The sequence below is a fragment of the Ictidomys tridecemlineatus genome, chromosome 7 (assembly GCF_052094955.1).
Source record: "Ictidomys tridecemlineatus isolate mIctTri1 chromosome 7, mIctTri1.hap1, whole genome shotgun sequence".
Classification (NCBI taxonomy): domain Eukaryota; kingdom Metazoa; phylum Chordata; class Mammalia; order Rodentia; family Sciuridae; genus Ictidomys; species Ictidomys tridecemlineatus.
The window spans coordinates 56,649,270-56,667,118 of record NC_135483.1 but is presented as its reverse complement, the minus strand read 5'-3'; the positions used below and the strand labels follow the sequence as shown (position 1 = coordinate 56,667,118).

Below are 17,849 nucleotides of genomic sequence, written 5' to 3'. Positions count from 1 at the left end.
CTTTCTTTGCAAGATACAATCATGAAATAAAACGACAAAAAACGAGAAAGGGGTTGGGGTTGTGGCTCAGCGGCAGAGTGCTTGCTTAGTACATTCGAGGTCCTGGGTTTGATCCTCAGAACCACATAAAAATAAATAAAGATATTGTGTCCAACTAAAAACTAAATGTTAAAAACAAAAACAAAAAAGAAGCATACCCCTAAATCAGCAGGTCAATTTTTTTTGCATTACTCCATCCTTTATTAAAGCCAAGTTTCTAGATTTTCTATGGCTCTTGCCATTCTGTGCACGTTCACTTACCCTGTACACTGGGACTCAGAGATGCCCCTGGTTCTTAAGTTTTCTCACCCTCAGCAGAACCAGAAGCAAACCAAACACCCACACCACTCAGGGTGCTGGGAGGGATGGGATGATATGCAGCTTGACTGATTTAATAAAAATCAATGGGTGGAAATTCTTTACCATGAAATACAAATTTTAATAGAAATTTAGAACATTTTGATCTCTTTACCTAAAAAATCTGTTTCTCTCTGTAAATAATCACTAGAAAGATGTTGCATATAGAACAACGGAGACATATACATTCAAAGGTATAGCTATTTTGAAAACAAAAATCCTGTTAGTATATCACAGAAAGGGATGAAAATAGCTTACTGGCGACCTACTAGGAAGTGAGTTAAATTTAAACTTCCTGCAAGTATTTGTTGGTGGCTATTTTTTGATATTTGAGAGACAGGTTATCAAGGTAGTTATTTATTTATTTATTTTTTTGAGGTTGTCACTTTCCATTTCTTCCATTACGACATGCATTTCCCTCTTCATCTATTACGGTTAATCTGTCTTCAAGTAGTTACCAACTAACAACACGCCTCTGAGCTTCAGTTTAGGTACATAAAAAAACAAACGAAGAAACCCCACAGTACTTACTAGTTCTTCTCCTATTGCTGATGCCATTATTGTCTGGCCTCTGAATCTGGGGATGTTTGTGATGGAATGTGCAATTAACACAATTTTTTATAAGTCAGATACTTTTAGATTCCTGACTTGTTTAGAGCTCTTGGCTCAAAGCTGGGGGGATATGTGGCTGGGAGTGCAGAGGCAGACAGGGAGTACCCCCCAAATCTCCATTGCTGACAAACTTGAGGGGATATTTTGTTACTTAACATACACTCCCACTGATCTTGTAGTATTACTGAGTCATCAACAGGGACCTTTATGCGAGAAAGGAAATAAAAGAAAACCAAAGGCAGTGCTCCAATATTTCCCATCAAAGGAGAAGGGTTTTACCTGGTTGGTAGAAATCTGGTGACAGCTCCCTGGCTACAGCTCTCGCGATGTCGCACTCCTGGCGGGCGGCCAGCGCAGCCTGGTCAGCAGCGTCAGCTTTCGCTCTTGCGTGTGCAGTCCTACATGGGGCACGAAAGGGCCAGTCAGCAAAGGTAGCACCTTATTAACTACATGTGGACAAGCAAACGTCCATCCAAGAAAAGAACTGTTCATTAGGATCATGGCCTGATACCTGCAGTACTAAGCTTTAGTGTCCTATCACAGTGGGATTTCAATAAAAGAGATGAAGCTACCTGTAAATCGCCTCAGTCATTTCAGGGGAAAATGAAGAGGATGAGCGGGGCCTGTGTAGCCTGATGCTGAGTCTGGCTGTCGAAACTTATTGGACCAAACCTGTTGGCTGTGGTTGGTATTACCCACCCTGAAACTATGGAGAGAGCATATGATTTAATATAGTGTTTATAGACTGAATTCCTATGGTAGAATCAATGTAAAAGTTTGATCAAGCAACCTCTGTTACAGTGGCTTTGGGGGGGGGCGATTAGCAAAACTGTCATTGGTACTCTTTATCAATGTCCATGGCTTAAAAACTCTCACATGGCCAGTGTTTGGGTGACCAGCATAATGCTACAAGGGATGTTGCTGGGAAATGTACACTACTGTCTCCTACCTGTCTGCTCAGGAGGGTTACCCAGGAGCCCACTTAGTTCACTTTTAAGCAATATTTTTTTTTTGTATGAAATAAAAATGAAAAGGGGGCAGAGCTGACACAGACAAAATGGATCTCTTGGTCTTCCATCTCTTCCCTGGCCTATTTGTATTCCCTGAAATCTCTACTACTTCCAAAGGGCTAGGGGCAGGGGAGAAGGAGGCAGGGAAAGCCTTAGGCTTTTTAGGGCAATACAGGAGAATGGACATCACCAGTCCCAGCAGAGAGGATGTGGAGGTCAGGCAGAGAACCATGGGTTATCCACTTCTGAAGCAGGCAAACCTTCTCTAGTTAGTCTTCAGGTGGAAATGATGGGTATCTAAATTTTTTAACTGCTTAAATTTTCTATCATATTTTATTAGCAGTAGGCAGGGCTATAAATAGCTAATAGTAAAAGCTGAATGGAAGTCTGACAGAAGTACATGCACATCTCCCAGAGACAACAGAGAAGGGAAGAGTTGGGAAATGGCCCTGTGCAGCTGGTCTTCAGGGAGAAACACAGCTGACAGCTGGCTGATGCCAACAGATCCAACCCACAGAGGTACACGGTCAGAAGGAAAAATAGGAAGATGGGGCTGGCCTGAGACCACTGGTAGGAGGCTCCATGCTCAACCTACTTTCTCCAACCCCCTCTTCTCATTCTGGACTCTCATGGTGCCCATTTGTCTTCTTAGGACCCAGCCAAGCCTGGGGGCTTGATGGAAAGCTTCACGAAGATTGGAAGCTTCACGAAGAGTGGGAGTTTGGATGTTTGATCCTCTGCTATAAATCCCAATGCAATGCACAGAACACTATCTGGGCACACTACTGGGGGGGCACTTTATGAATCAAGAAATGAATGACACTTCCTCAGAACAGCTGGACAGTTAACTTATAAATAAATGGAATGACAAAACCATACAGACAATAAAGGAACAGTGGGTGCCAGGAGTTCAGAGTTCAAGTGGGAAAGAGTGGAGCTGAGGGATGCTCCTTAGGCATTTGTCAACATCCACAGACTCCCCAACACAGAGCGTGGACCCTAATGCAAATGACAGCCTTGAATGTTAATGTATCAATAGTGGCTCATCAAGTTATACCAAATGCACTCACTGATGCAAGATGAAGGAAGCTGCACATGGGCCTTGGGTGGGGAGAAGAGGCAGATGGGAACTCTTTGTGCCTTCTGGTCAATTTTTCTAGTAACTTAAAAACTGGTCTAAAAAAATAGACAATTAATTAAAAATGAATGAATTAACTTCCAAGCCATCAAAATAATTTTTTTTTCCCGAATCATGCAGGATATTTCCGATTACTTCTGTCTACAGGGTATCCTAAAATATGAAATGGACACAAAACCAAGAGGCTAAGAGAACATATTCCTAAGCAACTGCTGTAGAAGCTGGTTGCGTGGTGCCATCCTTGATGGTAGAGGAGGCTTTGTTCTGTGTCTGAGAGTCAGGAGATGCCCTCTGTTAATGTTCTTTCAGTTTCTCAGAATCTTTCCCAGAATGATCTTCCATTTTATCTGCTATTCTTAGCTAGAGCCTAATTATGTCTAGGTATCATAATTAATGAAGCCATAAGAGTACAGTGGCGCTGCCTTATCATGTAGTCTGCTAGCCCTTCGATGATAAATCTACAAAACTCACGAATAAATCACTTACTCTGATACAACTGCAATATGCCATCATATACACTCAAATAAAATGGTAGTATTATCTCCACCACTTTTGACAATAGGCTAAACTGGAGAACAGATAAATACAGCTTACTCTTCTGCAGATACATTTTGAAAGCACAGTGTTATGGGATCTTCATTTACCACTTTTTTACTTAACTCTTTACTTTTTTATTTACTCTTTCCTGTAAGACTAAACCGAGGGAGAGGACTTCCTTGTCTAGCCCAGCTCCATGCTGAACAGAGTACTGCTGCATGGCTGGTCAAAACCACATCCAAACTTGAACCCAGAAGTCTGCTCAGAAGCTTTTGGTGAATCCAATCTTGAGATGTGGAACAGAACAGGAGCTCTGAGTTTGCTGTTACCATCAGTCACATGTGCCCACGGCTACTGGAATGTCTAGCTTTTGCCCAGGAATAATCTGGACTTGCCTCTGGCTCATGTTAGTGAATTCATGTGTTCAAATCCCAGGCCCAGTTCCAGAGCTGCACACGACCCCTTTAATCAGCCAGCTGGTACAGGCATGCCATTGTTCCTGGGGTGCAGCATCGGGCTGGGCAGTCTGCAGAGATCAGCTGAAACCACTCAGCGGGATGCCTCCGCTGCTGCAGCTGGTCACAAGGAAAACATATGTGCACCGAAGGAGCATGGTACCCAGGACACATTTCATTCATTCAAAAGCCTGCTGACATTTACAAGTCTTTTAGGCCTTTTAAGAAACTCCACATACCATTATCACATATGCTTCCCCCACTGAATGCAGTAAAAATAACCAAGAAGCATGTCCTTTTAGTGAGGCATCAGTGGCTGACTTTTAGGGCTCTCATTTTACAAATAATCCAAAGTTTTAACTTGTGGAGAGTTTTGACGTGGGCAAAGCCATGAGAATGATGCTGATATACAGAGAGACCTCGCAGCCTGATAATTTTTTCCCAGATACCAGCCCTGCAGAGGTCAGCTGTGAACAGACACACCAGGAACCAAAACTTCTGAATGCCAGGCAGAACTTGGGAGTTAAGAATGTAACTACAAATTATTTTTTGAATCAGTCACCTGATGAGTATCTAAGGTTTTTTTTTCTTTAAGGACCAAAACAGTGCTTCATAACCTCTCAGGGCACCTTAGTGGGAAAACAATAATGGAGTTTTCCCAATTTTTTTTTCACTTTCCTCCCTAATTGACACATTCAATTTTTCTTAGATATAACAATGCTTTTATAAAAAGCATATTCAACTCTACACTGAACATGCTCTACCTACACTCCTCCTCTGGCCAACGAACATGCTGCTCAGGGTCCTTAAATGTCTACTCTTGACTTCTAGCTTTTGATAGCTCCTACGTCTACCCCCAACACAGCTGATAAAGGTTTTAATCTAGAATCTACCACAATTCTGCTAATGGTGAAATTGATACTTACAAAATTTGCTATTTCTACTTTTTATACATTCTCAACAATAAACTGCTTCAAAAGTATGCTGATTTGGAGGCTGGAGGTTTAGCTCAGTGGTAGAATTCTTGCCTAACATTCATGTGGCTCTGAGTTCAATCTCCAGTCTCTTTCTCTCACACACATATATATTCTGCTGTCCTTTAAAAATGTATTATATGTATTAAGTCAGAGTTATTTTACTGATCCAACCCTTAAAACTTGATGGCAAAGGCTATACTCTAATTGGTTCCGTGTCTGCTCTTGTGATTTGCTTTGACAACCAAGTATTTAAAGCTAATTATTAGGAGAATTTAAAAATAAGAGCAATTGGTAGATAGCTTGAGAAAACCCAAATCTCAGCCGATGGCAATGCCGCACTTGCAGTTGCTCAAGCCAAACCTCCCTCTGAGCCATCCCTGATCCCTCCCTTTCTTTCACATGCCCCATCAATTGTCAGCAAATCCAGTTGGCACCACCTTCAAAATACATCCTCAATCCAACTGTTGCTCCTGCCCTGGTCGCAGCATTAACATCTCACCAGGGTTACTGCAAAGGCAGAGCCCATCTCCTTGACATTTTATTTCCCTCTGGTTCTCTTGAAAATGCCTGACAATAACCAGAAATTCTTTCCTGGGTTATGGCATCATGGGGGATAAAATGCAAAAAATATGACCTGTGAGCCTTCCTTTTGGACTGTGACATTACTCATTTATGTGAGACCTAGATTTCAGAAAACCAATTATCTTGTGCAGACAGTTGCAGCCCTTTTAAAGAAGAAATTAGTCTGTTGAGCAAGGAATACTCCCTGATAGGAGAAGAAGCAACTGGCTCCTGAAATCGCAATTGAAAATCAGAGCCATGATTTCTAGGTGACTAGCACTTGGTAAGAAACTGGTCCTTCAATCTGGATTTGGTTCTTGGATAAGACAAACCCAGTGAGGCTCAGCACATGCTCCTGGTGCTCAGCAACGCACAGGGCCCTTAGATGTCTTCCACCTTCTAATCTCAATCTTTCACACAGTGGTGGACTGACAGCTGATGAAGATTTTAATCTAGAATAGACAATGATTCTGCTATCACTCCATTCTCAGGAACAGATTTGGGAAGACTACATCTTAGGTGTCCCCATCTATCCCATCTATTGGTTCTTGAATGTTAATTTTCTCCATAAATTATCATTTTTTTTAAAAAAAGAAATAAAAGAGAGGACCTGAAGTAGTAACTTCAAGAAACTGAATTCTTAGATTCTGGTTTAAAACATGTTATATCATCAATGAATAGTTCATCCTATTTGCTAATGCAGGAGATCATGTCTTCCTTTCCTCTAAAATATAGCCAGTTATTTAGGTACAAAAGGTAGACTAAGGGGCAGAATATTGCTATTAAGTTAGGTATTTGATACTTACAGGTCTAAATTTTTGCACATGTATTAGAAAACAGGCTTTGGAAGTATTATTAGTCAGAGATCAGGTCAAGGCCCATCTGAGCCACAAATGGTTCTAGTTGAAGAGATCAAAAGTTAAACCACATTACTTCATCACAGAAATGTCTCTGCAGAACTGCAGTCAGTATCAGTCCCTGGCTTTCTGTCAAGGGCAGAGAAGAATGTTTCTATACCTTTCAAGAAATGCTGTCCATTATGTGTATTGTTGTCATGTTTATTGAGATTTAGGTGACTGACGCAATCCTCTCATTGTTCAGTGTCAGGAAAAAAAACATTGGTCTCTGGTGATAAACTGGTTTGCTTCCTTGTACCATACAATGTGGACTACACAATCGGTTGTTTCTCTTCTCCTTAAGGCCACCAGAAAACCTAGAGTTAAAGCAGCCTCCACATAAGCACGTAGCTATCTAACCACACGCTCTGATGCTAGACTCCCACCCTCAGGGACGCCATGTGACAGGTGAGAGAGCCCTGAAAGCACTTTCTGGAAACGGGCAGGATATTTACACAAAACAAAAAGCCAATTCCCGGATCAATAAATTCTTGTTACACTGGTTTCTTGAGCTCCAGCCCCTGTCAGTGTGCTAATACTCAGGGGACAGGTATAATGACTTGGGAACAGCAGAGTTTACTACTCAGTCTCCTAAGATATTCTCTAAGTTATAACATTTTTACACTTAGAAAAATCAGTCCTCACTCTTCAGTACTTTAGTGACTTTATTCCCTTTCATCTGATCAACTAATTAATAAGCTTAAAGGCTACATTCTCTTGATAGCCAGGTCAAAGTCACATTTTTACTTCTTCATTGGAATATGCCAAGTAAAAAGTAATTCCACTTTATCTATTTTTTGTTGTTGTTATTGCTTCTGGAGATGAAACTCAAGCTATCTTACATGCTAGGCAAGTATTCTACCACTGACCTACACACCCATCCCCTACATTTTATTTGTCAACAATAAAATTTTATTTTATAAAAATTATCTGAGATTTACCTCCCGATGTTATTTATATCAGATGAGAAAAAAAACACGTGATATTAAAAAAACTTAAGGCATGTTTTATTCTTGAAATAATCTTTGGAGAAAAGTCCTTTTTAATGAGGGTCATTTTAAAGTTCAAGCACATTATCATTAAATAATATTAAAACATCTATTTCAATCTTAAGCACTTGCAACCCAGTAAATGGGTGAAAATACTTGCCAATCATATATCTGAAAGGGGGTTAGTATCCAGGATATTTAAAACATTCCTACAATTCAACAACAAAACCTTATCAAAAAATAAGCCAAAAACCTGAATAGGCATTTCTCCAAAAAAAGATACACATATGACCATGAGAACATGAAGAGATGCTCAGCATCACTAAACACCAGGGGATTGCAAGTCAAAACAATGAGATCCTATCTCACACCCATCACGATGGCTACTACCCCAAACCAGAAAAGTTACAAGAATGTGCAGAAACCAGAACCCCCTGCACTACTGGCGGGAAGGTGAAGTGGCTGCTGCTCTTCTGGAACATACTATGGCAGCTCCTCAGAAAATTTAAAATAGAATTGTCACATGGTCTGCCAATTGGATTTTGGATATAGACACAGAAGTAAAGGAAAGCAGGGTCTTAAAGAGATATTTGCACACCAAATTCATAGCAGCATTATAATAGCCAAAAGTTTGAAGCAACCCAAGTGTCAATAGATGAATAAACAAAAAAAATTGGTATATGTAAACATATTATTCAAGCTTTAAAAAGGAAATTTAGATACCTGTTACAACATGGATAAACCTTGCTGACATTATGCTAAGTGGAGTGGGCCAGTCACAAAGAGACAAATATATATAGGGTAGCTAGGGTCGTCAAATTTATAGAGAAAGAAAGAACTGTGGTTGCCAGGGGCTGGAGGGAGACTTTGGAAAGATGGTTAGTGGGTACAGCACTTCAGTTTTGCAAGATGAAAAACTTCTGAGGGATCAGTCATAAAAGTAAAGGAATAACCGCTGGACATTTTTGGAAAGATGTCAGAACTTTCAAACATGCAGACAGTTTTCCTGTCTGTTTTTGCTACCATAAAAACCTGCCATAGAAGCCGTCTTCAAAAATCCTAGTGGAAGGGATAAATAGGTGAGGAGGAGAGAAACATGAGGGATAACCCCAAGATTCTAAATAGGTATCCAGACGCCTGGTCTCACAGCAGATAGCAACTGTGTAGGCCCTACTCCAGTTTGGAGGTGATGACACACTCAGTTTTACACAAGCAGGAGTTTATGTGATAGGCATTTATAGTTGGGAATACAGGGCTATGATGCAAACTAGAGGACATGGCAATAAACAGAAGTGTGAACATCATGATGCGTTCAAGGAAAGCTGGCTGAACTTGTCAAAAAGCAAACAACTGAGTATTGAAACCTAAGTGTCCTGGGGACTGGGTGGAGGAAATAGCAAAATAACCAGAGAGAAGGGAGTATACACAGAATCCCTTTAAGTTCTTGGGTGAATCTTGGGCTCCTTTTAGGAGATAAGTGGGTCACATCAGAATCTGTCTTTCCTCTGGGGTACCTGCATTTTTCTCAGCCTGACTGGCTGATTTATGATTTATGGCAGCCACTAGCAATGCGGTGAGGATCTGAGGAAGGGACAGTCTGTCAGTCCCCCCGTTCTAGGGAAAGTGAAGGCCGAGTCAAGGCGGCTGAATTTGTTGAGACCTATTTGAGGGAGCAGTTGGAATAAGAAGGCCACGGCTGAAGCCAGATGGAAGGGAGTCGGTGAGGAACTGGGCAGAGGAAGTGGAGGAAGCAGGTGTGGGGCACATGCTGGAGACTTTTGACCCAGAAAGGAAGAAGGAAATTTGGACAGTAACCAGAAGAATTAGCTGGGTCAAGGGAAAAGACATTTTACTTGCATTTTAAGTAAATGAGAACTGATACAGTGGAAGGTGGGAAGGAAGATGCCCAAAGAATAGGAGAAAATGAAGTTTTGAGAAGATGACTATTGTTGGAGCCACATCCTAGATGAGGTGAGAGAAACAAAACAGGAAAAAATATTTTTTAAAAAGGGATGAGTTGATCCAATGTTTTAAGGTTATTCGAAGGATAGTAAGTTTGAAAGAGAACAAGAGTGTCATGGGGCTTTGGAACCAAAAAGACCTGGGCTCTCACCCCAGTTCATCATGTTGACTGTGCCCCCAATTTTTTTTACTTGTAAAACGGGGACAATATTAATGTGTAGAGTTAGACTGAGATCAGGATTGATTTATATGAAGTACTTAGTATTTACTTAGGGTATTTATTGGATAAATGCCCATTATCTGTCTTCTGCAGAAATTAAGAGACAGTGGGGAGATTCTGAGGGCTTAAAAGAGGTGAAGATGAAGAATCATCACTGTACCAAAGTTCTAAGGAATGGAAGAAAAGTATATTAGAAATGCTAAGTGGCCCAGGAGAACCTGACCTGGGTCTCTATGACTGTGCATCTTTCTCTAGCAGGGTTCTTCTCTGGGAGAAGCAGAGGAGGTAGAAAGTGGCTATGACACAGAGGCAAAGACCCGGATCAAGAAGGATGGGGCGGCGCACCATGGAATCACCTGGAGCTGTGGGCAGGGAGGAAGAGTCCACCACCAAAGGTCGTCATTGGGTCAGATGAAATATAAGGAGCTAAGTTAAGATTGGGTGAAAAATGTGAGGGTAATCAGACAAGTGTAAAGTCATTATCAAAGTAGACTTTATGGTTTTAGGTATTTTTTAGCTGATTAAAATAAGACCTGTCTTTCCTAATGAGAAATTATATAGATAGTGTATTATTTTGACTGAATCTGGCTTGCTATTAAATAATATACCTTTAGGTCAATTTTTTTTGGGGGGGTGTACTAGTAGGCCTTTGGCAACACTAGGTAGACCAAATTATTTTAAGGTAGATGCATATTCTATAAAATGGAGCTAGACATCATCACAAGTACATTTTTTCTTGAGCACTGTCACAGAGACACCTGGATGTGTCTAATAAGAACCCTGCAGCTTCAGGATCTGAGAACTACTTCTGGATAATGATAAAAATAAAAATGTCAATGCTGTTTTTATTTTCCCTTCAGTATTAGGTTCCTTGTCTTTTGCCAAGGGTCTGTTATAGGTACAAATTAAATTACGGCTAAGAATTAGAGCCATTTAAGACCATATAATGGTCAGAACACATGATGGCAGCTCGAGGTCTTCAGTTGAAGAACAGACAGATCATTTATTATGGATCATAAACTGGCCTAATCCCCACTTGGTGCTGCAAATGTCCATTAAATGCATACCCTTGGTGCTTAAATAATTCCATTTTATAAATACTTATGTTTAAAAAAATCAAGCAATCACCATTCACTCCTTAAAAATGACACAAGGCCTTGAGATCTTCTCCTTGAACTCAAGTTGAAAAACAATCGCTAAGGTAATAAGATATCCATCTTCTATCATCTAAAATGGCTCTTAAGATCCCAAAGCTGCCCCTTCACTTTGTTCTGTCCAGATGAGCCTAACCAGTGAGCAATAGAGGGACCCATTCCTCTATTGGGTTTCTGACGCTAAACCGTACAAACATGAACTTGCTTGGGAGTAGCTATCATCTTGAGCTCTTATCACTTCAGAGGCACACGTTTTGAAGCTATAGTTTGGGAAAGAACGACTCTGGGAGAAATACTAAAGTGTCAGGGGTGTGGTTATTCTCTCAGCAAATTAGTTTTCATCATTTCGCATTTCCTGGTAGGAACTGTGGTTCCATTACTCCAGTTACCTCATGCCTCGTCTGGGACCAGAAAGCAATCAATAGTTCAATCAAGGAGTCCTCAACTATTTTTACTTTAAATTTCCAGCCTTTTCTGCAACATACTACAACAAGCATGAAGATACTGCTCTGATACATGCTAAGCCTCTGGATTTTAAGAAGTGACTCTTCAATCTTCTGCTTTACCAGACATATTAAAAACACAGTTGTAACTTGGAAAGTCTCTGAGAATCCTGTGGTCCCTCCCTGATGGTCAGGCAATTTTTCTTTTTTCCTTCTGTAGAGGTCTGAGACTCAGAGAGACTCAGAAACATATTCAAAGTCACACAGCTATCTTGTGGAATGAATGGATGGAACCCAAGTCTCTTACCCTTTGTGATAATGGCAAGCAAGTATGTTCTGAGAAAGACTTCTGTATTACTTTAGCAAACATTCTAGTATGTAATTATTTCATTTTTCTTTCTGCTCTAAAAATCCACTCATTTTCATAGTTCATGCTTTCTCTTTGAATCTGTTACTGCTCTCTTTAATCAATCTTTATTTTAAATACACTAATGCCTCTATTGAAAAATGCAAATATTCAGCTTTCTTCTCCTACACATTTTTTTAAAAAACCAATTTTGGCTGACTTTCAAATGAAATAACACAGCTTAGAAAACATCTTACTAAAGACTACAGGGCAGATTTGCTTCTCATCAAGGTTATTCTTTAGAAGGAACATTTTTAGGTGGTGTTAAAAATACTACAGATTCATCCAACTCAGAGTTGCCTTCCTCAAATCACCAAATTAGTAATTAACGCCTCCAAGTTTAAAAGGAAATATCAGAGGATCATCTAGTTCCCCCTGAATTCTTAAAAAGTTTTCTCCTTTTTCCTCATGAGAATCTCAAAAAATTATGTCGTATTTCCCTATTTTCAGCATTTGCTATGTTAAACCGAGAATAGAAAATTTTCATTTTAAAACTTGATAAAATAGCAGTTTATCCAAGGATACCGAGGAAAATAGAAGTGGAAACAAACGTGTAAACCAGGGCTGCTGGTTTTCTCTTCAGCACCTTTAAGTAACAATTGGTGTAATGGAGGGGCAAAGACAGTTTTAAAGATGAATGCATGAACACTGAGATACTAGTATAACAATACTTAGAGATGGTAGAAACGCAAGGCAGGATTCAAATCAGGTCAGTCCAAGAATCTTGCTCAAAGAATAGGAATCTTTTCCTCTGGTCCCAATAGATGGTTATATTAATATTCTTACAGTATTTGGAATATTCTTGACCAGATGTCTCCTGTCTGCCTATGCATCGACTCTAGAAACATTCTAATGAACTTTTAAATTTTATTTATTTTCATGGTGGGACTGACTGAATCCGGGGCTTGCTGGTTAGCTGGATCGACCCTGTTGCAGCCACTGAAGAATGAATGCAGGGCCTACCTTCCTCGACTCACTGCCTTAGTGACAGATGTATTAACATAAATGAAACCACTCCTCCCCAACAGGAGGATCAGCTCAAGTCCAAAGACACTCAAGAAGAATTCCAGGCACTAAGGGGATGTTACACAAGCCAAAGCTGAGGGTTGGGGAGGGCCACAGAGGATGCCATTCCCACCAAGGTAGGGATTTCCCTTCAAGTCCAAGAATTCAGGATCTTCTGTCATCTTGTGATTGTGGGAAGGGCAGGTTGAACTCCAGAGGGGCAGGAGAGTTGCCACCTTAGTATTAAGATCCGAGCTTCTACTGCCTGGCTGGTATCTGATGGTGGCTCTAGCGGGGTCTCCAGTTGGCCCCAGAGCATCCAGCCATCCTTTCAGGTTAGAATTGTTCAATGTGCCAAGTTTTGGCCAGCGATGAGTACTGGAAATAGGTCTTGCCTCTGAAATGACAACAGATTCAGTGACAAAGGACACGCCCCTGCTTTATCAGCTAACTGTCCTCTCTGAAGCATGAATATGAAAAGCCCCCTTATCTTTAAGGTGGAGAACACGTAGCCATGGATAGGAGATCCAGGATTCCAGTAACTTATAAACTATATTTATAATTTTGGACCCAGAAAATACTGCAAGAGGTGTGATGGAAGACAGGATTGCATGTTCTATGCTTTGTCTTGTCATGAAGGAAACAGGGGCACAGAAAGCCCTGTTATAGTGTCATATAGGTCCCTGGGGTCAACCAGTTACCCGAGCACATGAAAGTCACTGAGGAAAGAGGAGGCTGTGAGAGTCAGCCATGATGTCCAGAAGAGGCCCATCCTGAAGGGACCTCCCTTCCATTAGGGACAGGTATAGAACCCACAGCTCTAGTAAACAGGTCTTTTTCCAAGGAGGACCTGGAATACTCTGGTAGTGGCATTTGTTTCAGAGTCAGGAGGAGAGTTAAGAAGCCTCTGTGTACCCATGACAAGGACACAGTGTTAGAAGCTGGAGGCTGCTCACTGCTGGCTTCTGTGCTGTTAGGAGCTCTCCTGGACCTCACGGACACTCCCCATTCCTTGTTATTCCTATGGATGCATGTTCAGGTTTCAGATCACTTTTTTTTTTTTTTTTACATTTTTTTCCTTAGTTTTAGGTGGACATAATACCTGTATTTTTATGTGGTGCTGAGGATCGAACACAGTGCCTCCTCACACATGTCAGGCAAGTGCTGTACCATTGAGCTACAACCCCAGCCCCTCAGAGCACGTTTGAATTTGTGTTCCTGAGAATAATCACCCTGGCCTGTCTTTCCTGATGCCAAATCCTTATTTCATGATCATCTACTGCTATTTTCTACCTCAAATGAAACCTCAACATACAAGTGCCTAGATCTACAAATGCCTAGAAATGCTTCTGCATAATTATTTACCATTCTGGGCACACAGGCATTTTTGCTAATTCTACATACACACTCACTTTCCTTTCCATACTCACTATATATGCCATAGTCCCTCCTTATGGGGAATGGCTATTTTAGTGAATGCCAGAAACTATAGACAGTACTGAACACTAGATGTACTGTATTTTCCTATATGTACATAACTGTGCTAAAGTTTAATTTATAAATTAGGCACAGCAGCAAATTACCAACAATAAAAAGATAGAACAATAAATAAAAAGAGAGTAACAATATACTATAATAAAACTTATAAATCATGGATTTCCAGAACTTTCCATTTAATATCTGTGGATCACAGTTGGCTGCAGGTAACAGAAACCACAGAAAGCAATGATGATTGTCTGCATCATCATTATCCAGCTCCAGCCCCTCTGAAATTCTGCATGTGAAATGAAAGCTGCTTTCCCCTTAATTTTCTCTCTGGCAGATGAAGACTGCTGGCAAGTCAATTTCAAATGAGAATTTCTCTGTAATGTTTTTCTGAGATGTCACAGTCATAGCAGCTCAAATGATCTTGTTTGGCAGAGTGAGATGAACAAGGTTCTGCTACTGGTCTGAGGGGGTGCTGCTGCATGGCCTGAGTGCTGAGACAGACAGACACAGAGATACACACACACACACACACACACACACACACACACACACACACACACACACGTCACCACGAGTGACAAATAGCTTCTTGCAAATTACTCGTTAAAGTATAAGGTGGAGAATTCCAGAAGGCAGTTTGTCTTCCTTGCTTCTGTAATTCCAAATTTAATTTCTGAAGCACGATCTTTTCCACTCTAAATTGGAAGGATTATTTTATTTTTAAATATGCTTTGTAATCTTAACTATCACTTTAACCACGTCAACCATAACTATGAATTTAAATGCTATAAGATGATGAGTCCTTTGTATTATTAAAAATATCTAAAGAAGTATTAAATGTATGCTTGGTAGGCTTACTCTTGACAGTGAATTTGGAGTGAATACATAAATAAATGTAAATATGCATAATATATACACATTTTTAATATTTATATTTGGAATATTATCTGCAGCAACAAATGTTAAACACTTAGGACTACTTGAAGGTTTTTTGGTTTGTTTTCATTTGGAGCTAATACTTAACTGTATTTATTATCTTTTAATAAAACTTTTTTGGGTTTTATTTTGAAAAAACTGAAAATCTACCAACCAACCCAACAAAAAACTTCAGGAACAAACAGTTTAACCCTCTTGTACTGACTACTAACTCTGCCTTGGCAACTTGTTAAATTAGGACTGCTCATAGTTTTTAATTATAATTTCATTATGTACAATACCAGCCTCCTTTGTCAAATGAGGTTTTATTACAGGGCTATTATGTAATTCAATTCATGGTTAAAGTCTCCTCTGCCTGGAAAACACAATTGCAATGGCACTGACCCTGATGCTTGATGAGAATCATCGAACCGGAGAATTCAGTAACCAGATTTTATTTTTTAAAATAATGTAGCCCATTTTACTCAATTTTCAAAATGGGCTTCTACGCTCTTGGGCGTCGAACTAGTGTTCTCATCCATGCTCTGAGAACCTGCACTCACCTGAAATGTAAGCCATGCTGCGGGATCACAGGGTATCCCATCTCCTGTCATTATTTTGAGCCCTATGGTCTAGCTCAAAAGCCCATTTTTCCCGGACCTTAGCCATCTCCTGGCAAAGAGCCCTAGTCCCTGCCATTTGCCACTTGTTCTGTGCTATTTTAATTCTGGACAAGTTGTGGTAGTAGTCTATATTTAAATTGGCCTGCACTGTGAAGAAATACAGCGGACGCACGTGGCACCTTTGACATAATCCAATTGTGCTCTGGCTCGGTATCAAGCTGTGTGGGATTCTGCACTATATGCCCCACCATGCACGGGGGCTGGACTCCCACTCCCCAGGTGTTCAGCAGAATCTTCTGGGGAGGATGAACTGTGGCAGAGACCGACGGAAATGCCACCAAAAACTTCCAAGAGTCGACTGAGAAAACATGGACAATAATCAAAGGAGAAGAAAAGAGGCCCTCGCCCCTGGCTGAGGACCACTGGAATATTTGTAGAATAATTTTCCAAAGACCCATTTACAGGTAGGAATTTATAAAGTACAACATATCTATGGAGAGAGCCTCAGAGGAAATTGCACGCACACATAAAAGCTAGCCTTCTCAGGTCTCTGAGCTTTTAGAAGTGGACTGTGAGAAACACTTGCTTCTAACTGATTCTTCCCCATCTGCCCCTCCACTTCCACAGCCATCAGCTGTAAACACTTGTGTGCCAGACACAAGGCTGAGTTCCTACCTGGAGTTATGCTGTTGCTTTATAGAAGAAAAATGGGCTGGAAATGCCCTTAAATCATTAAAATTAAGAAAAATGTAAAACGCAGCTTTCTCCAGAATAGGTGCGGAGGTCTTACAAATACTCCCAGCTCAAAGCTAGCCTAAAGCCGGATTTATCACTCTGTCCGGCAAATCAGAAAATGGTTAACTTTTCAGGAACTTACAAGTCAAGGATTTTTGCCTGGGGTCCTTATGTATGTGGTGCTGACGCTCCCATTTTGCTAGCTGCAGAGTGAAAATCCAGCCTATGTATGTGATCATATTCTTGCTGCAGATCTAGAAGTGCTTAGATCTAGAAACCAGGGTTTCTTCCTATTTAGTTTGCAGATATTTCCTTGGACTGCTTGGAATATTTCTTGCTGTCAGCCAAATCTCTCTATTTGGTTTCTTTGCTTAATAAACTTTACTATCCAAGTAGGTAGTAAATAATAGACCTGACTTTTGTTTTCTGGAATAAGTAGAAAAACCATCTTAGAAATGTTATGTCGAAGTATATTTGCCCACATAGGCTAGTCAATTAACATGAAACCATTTTTAAATGTCCTTAACAAAAGAGCCATTAGCAGACTATTTGGTTACATGTAGTCAGGGATACAGACTTTTAAACTGATCTACATAGTGGCCACACAGAGGTGCATGTATCAAAACAGAGGTGTCTGTTTTTACTGGAAGGCATACAAGTGGCACTGAATATAATTATGCTTTGAATAGCATCAAAACATGACTCAAAAATAAATCCCATACTACCTTTAGTGCTCTGAGCTTTCGGAGAGCTAATTCCAAATTTCAATAAATAAGATTCCACCTTATTTCCTGAATGCATTCCAGGCTCCCTAACAATGATAAGAATAATGATGATGTTTTGTGGTACTTGGGGACTGAATCCAGGAGTGTTCTAATGCTAAGCTACACCTCCAGTCCCTCTCTCCCTTTAAACTTTTATTTTGGTGGTGCTGTGGGAACTAAGTCAATGTTATACATGCTAGGCAAGCTCTGTGCCACTGAGCTCCATCCTCAGCCCTTTCTAAAGATTTTTATTTTGAGATGATCTCAACTGAGCTCCAAGGCTGGCTCTGAACTTGCAATCCTCCTGCCTCAGCTCCTGGGGATTACAGGCCTGCATCACTGTGCCCAGCTCCAGGCCCATTCTTAAAAACAGCATGACAATGAAAAATGTGTGAGATTCTTCCACATAAATATGTGTAGCAATAAGTCATGTATTTACTATCTGGATCAAGAACCTGCACATGGATGCTGCCAAGGAGACATAATTGTGGCCACATCACAACAGATAATGGGAACATAAGGCCCCTCATAGCACTTTACTGTAACTACTCCAAAAAGCATCA

At 40.5% G+C, this 17,849-nt stretch overlaps 1 protein-coding gene across 6 annotated transcripts in view; it reads right to left on the bottom strand.

Annotated features, from left to right (window-relative positions):
- The window catches only part of Jph1 (junctophilin 1), a 79,821-nt gene that overhangs the window by 21,908 nt on the left and 40,064 nt on the right, over window positions 1–17,849 (bottom strand). For 5 of the 6 annotated variants that reach the window (XM_078017008.1, XM_078017010.1, XM_078017009.1 and 2 more), the window contains exon 3: window positions 1,288–1,406. In XM_078017008.1, the coding sequence (XP_077873134.1) occupies window positions 1,288–1,406 (119 nt within the window). Of the gene's footprint in view, window positions 1–1,287; window positions 1,407–12,609; window positions 13,159–17,849 lie in introns of those variants that run through there. The other variant, XM_078017013.1, reaches the window with a different exon arrangement.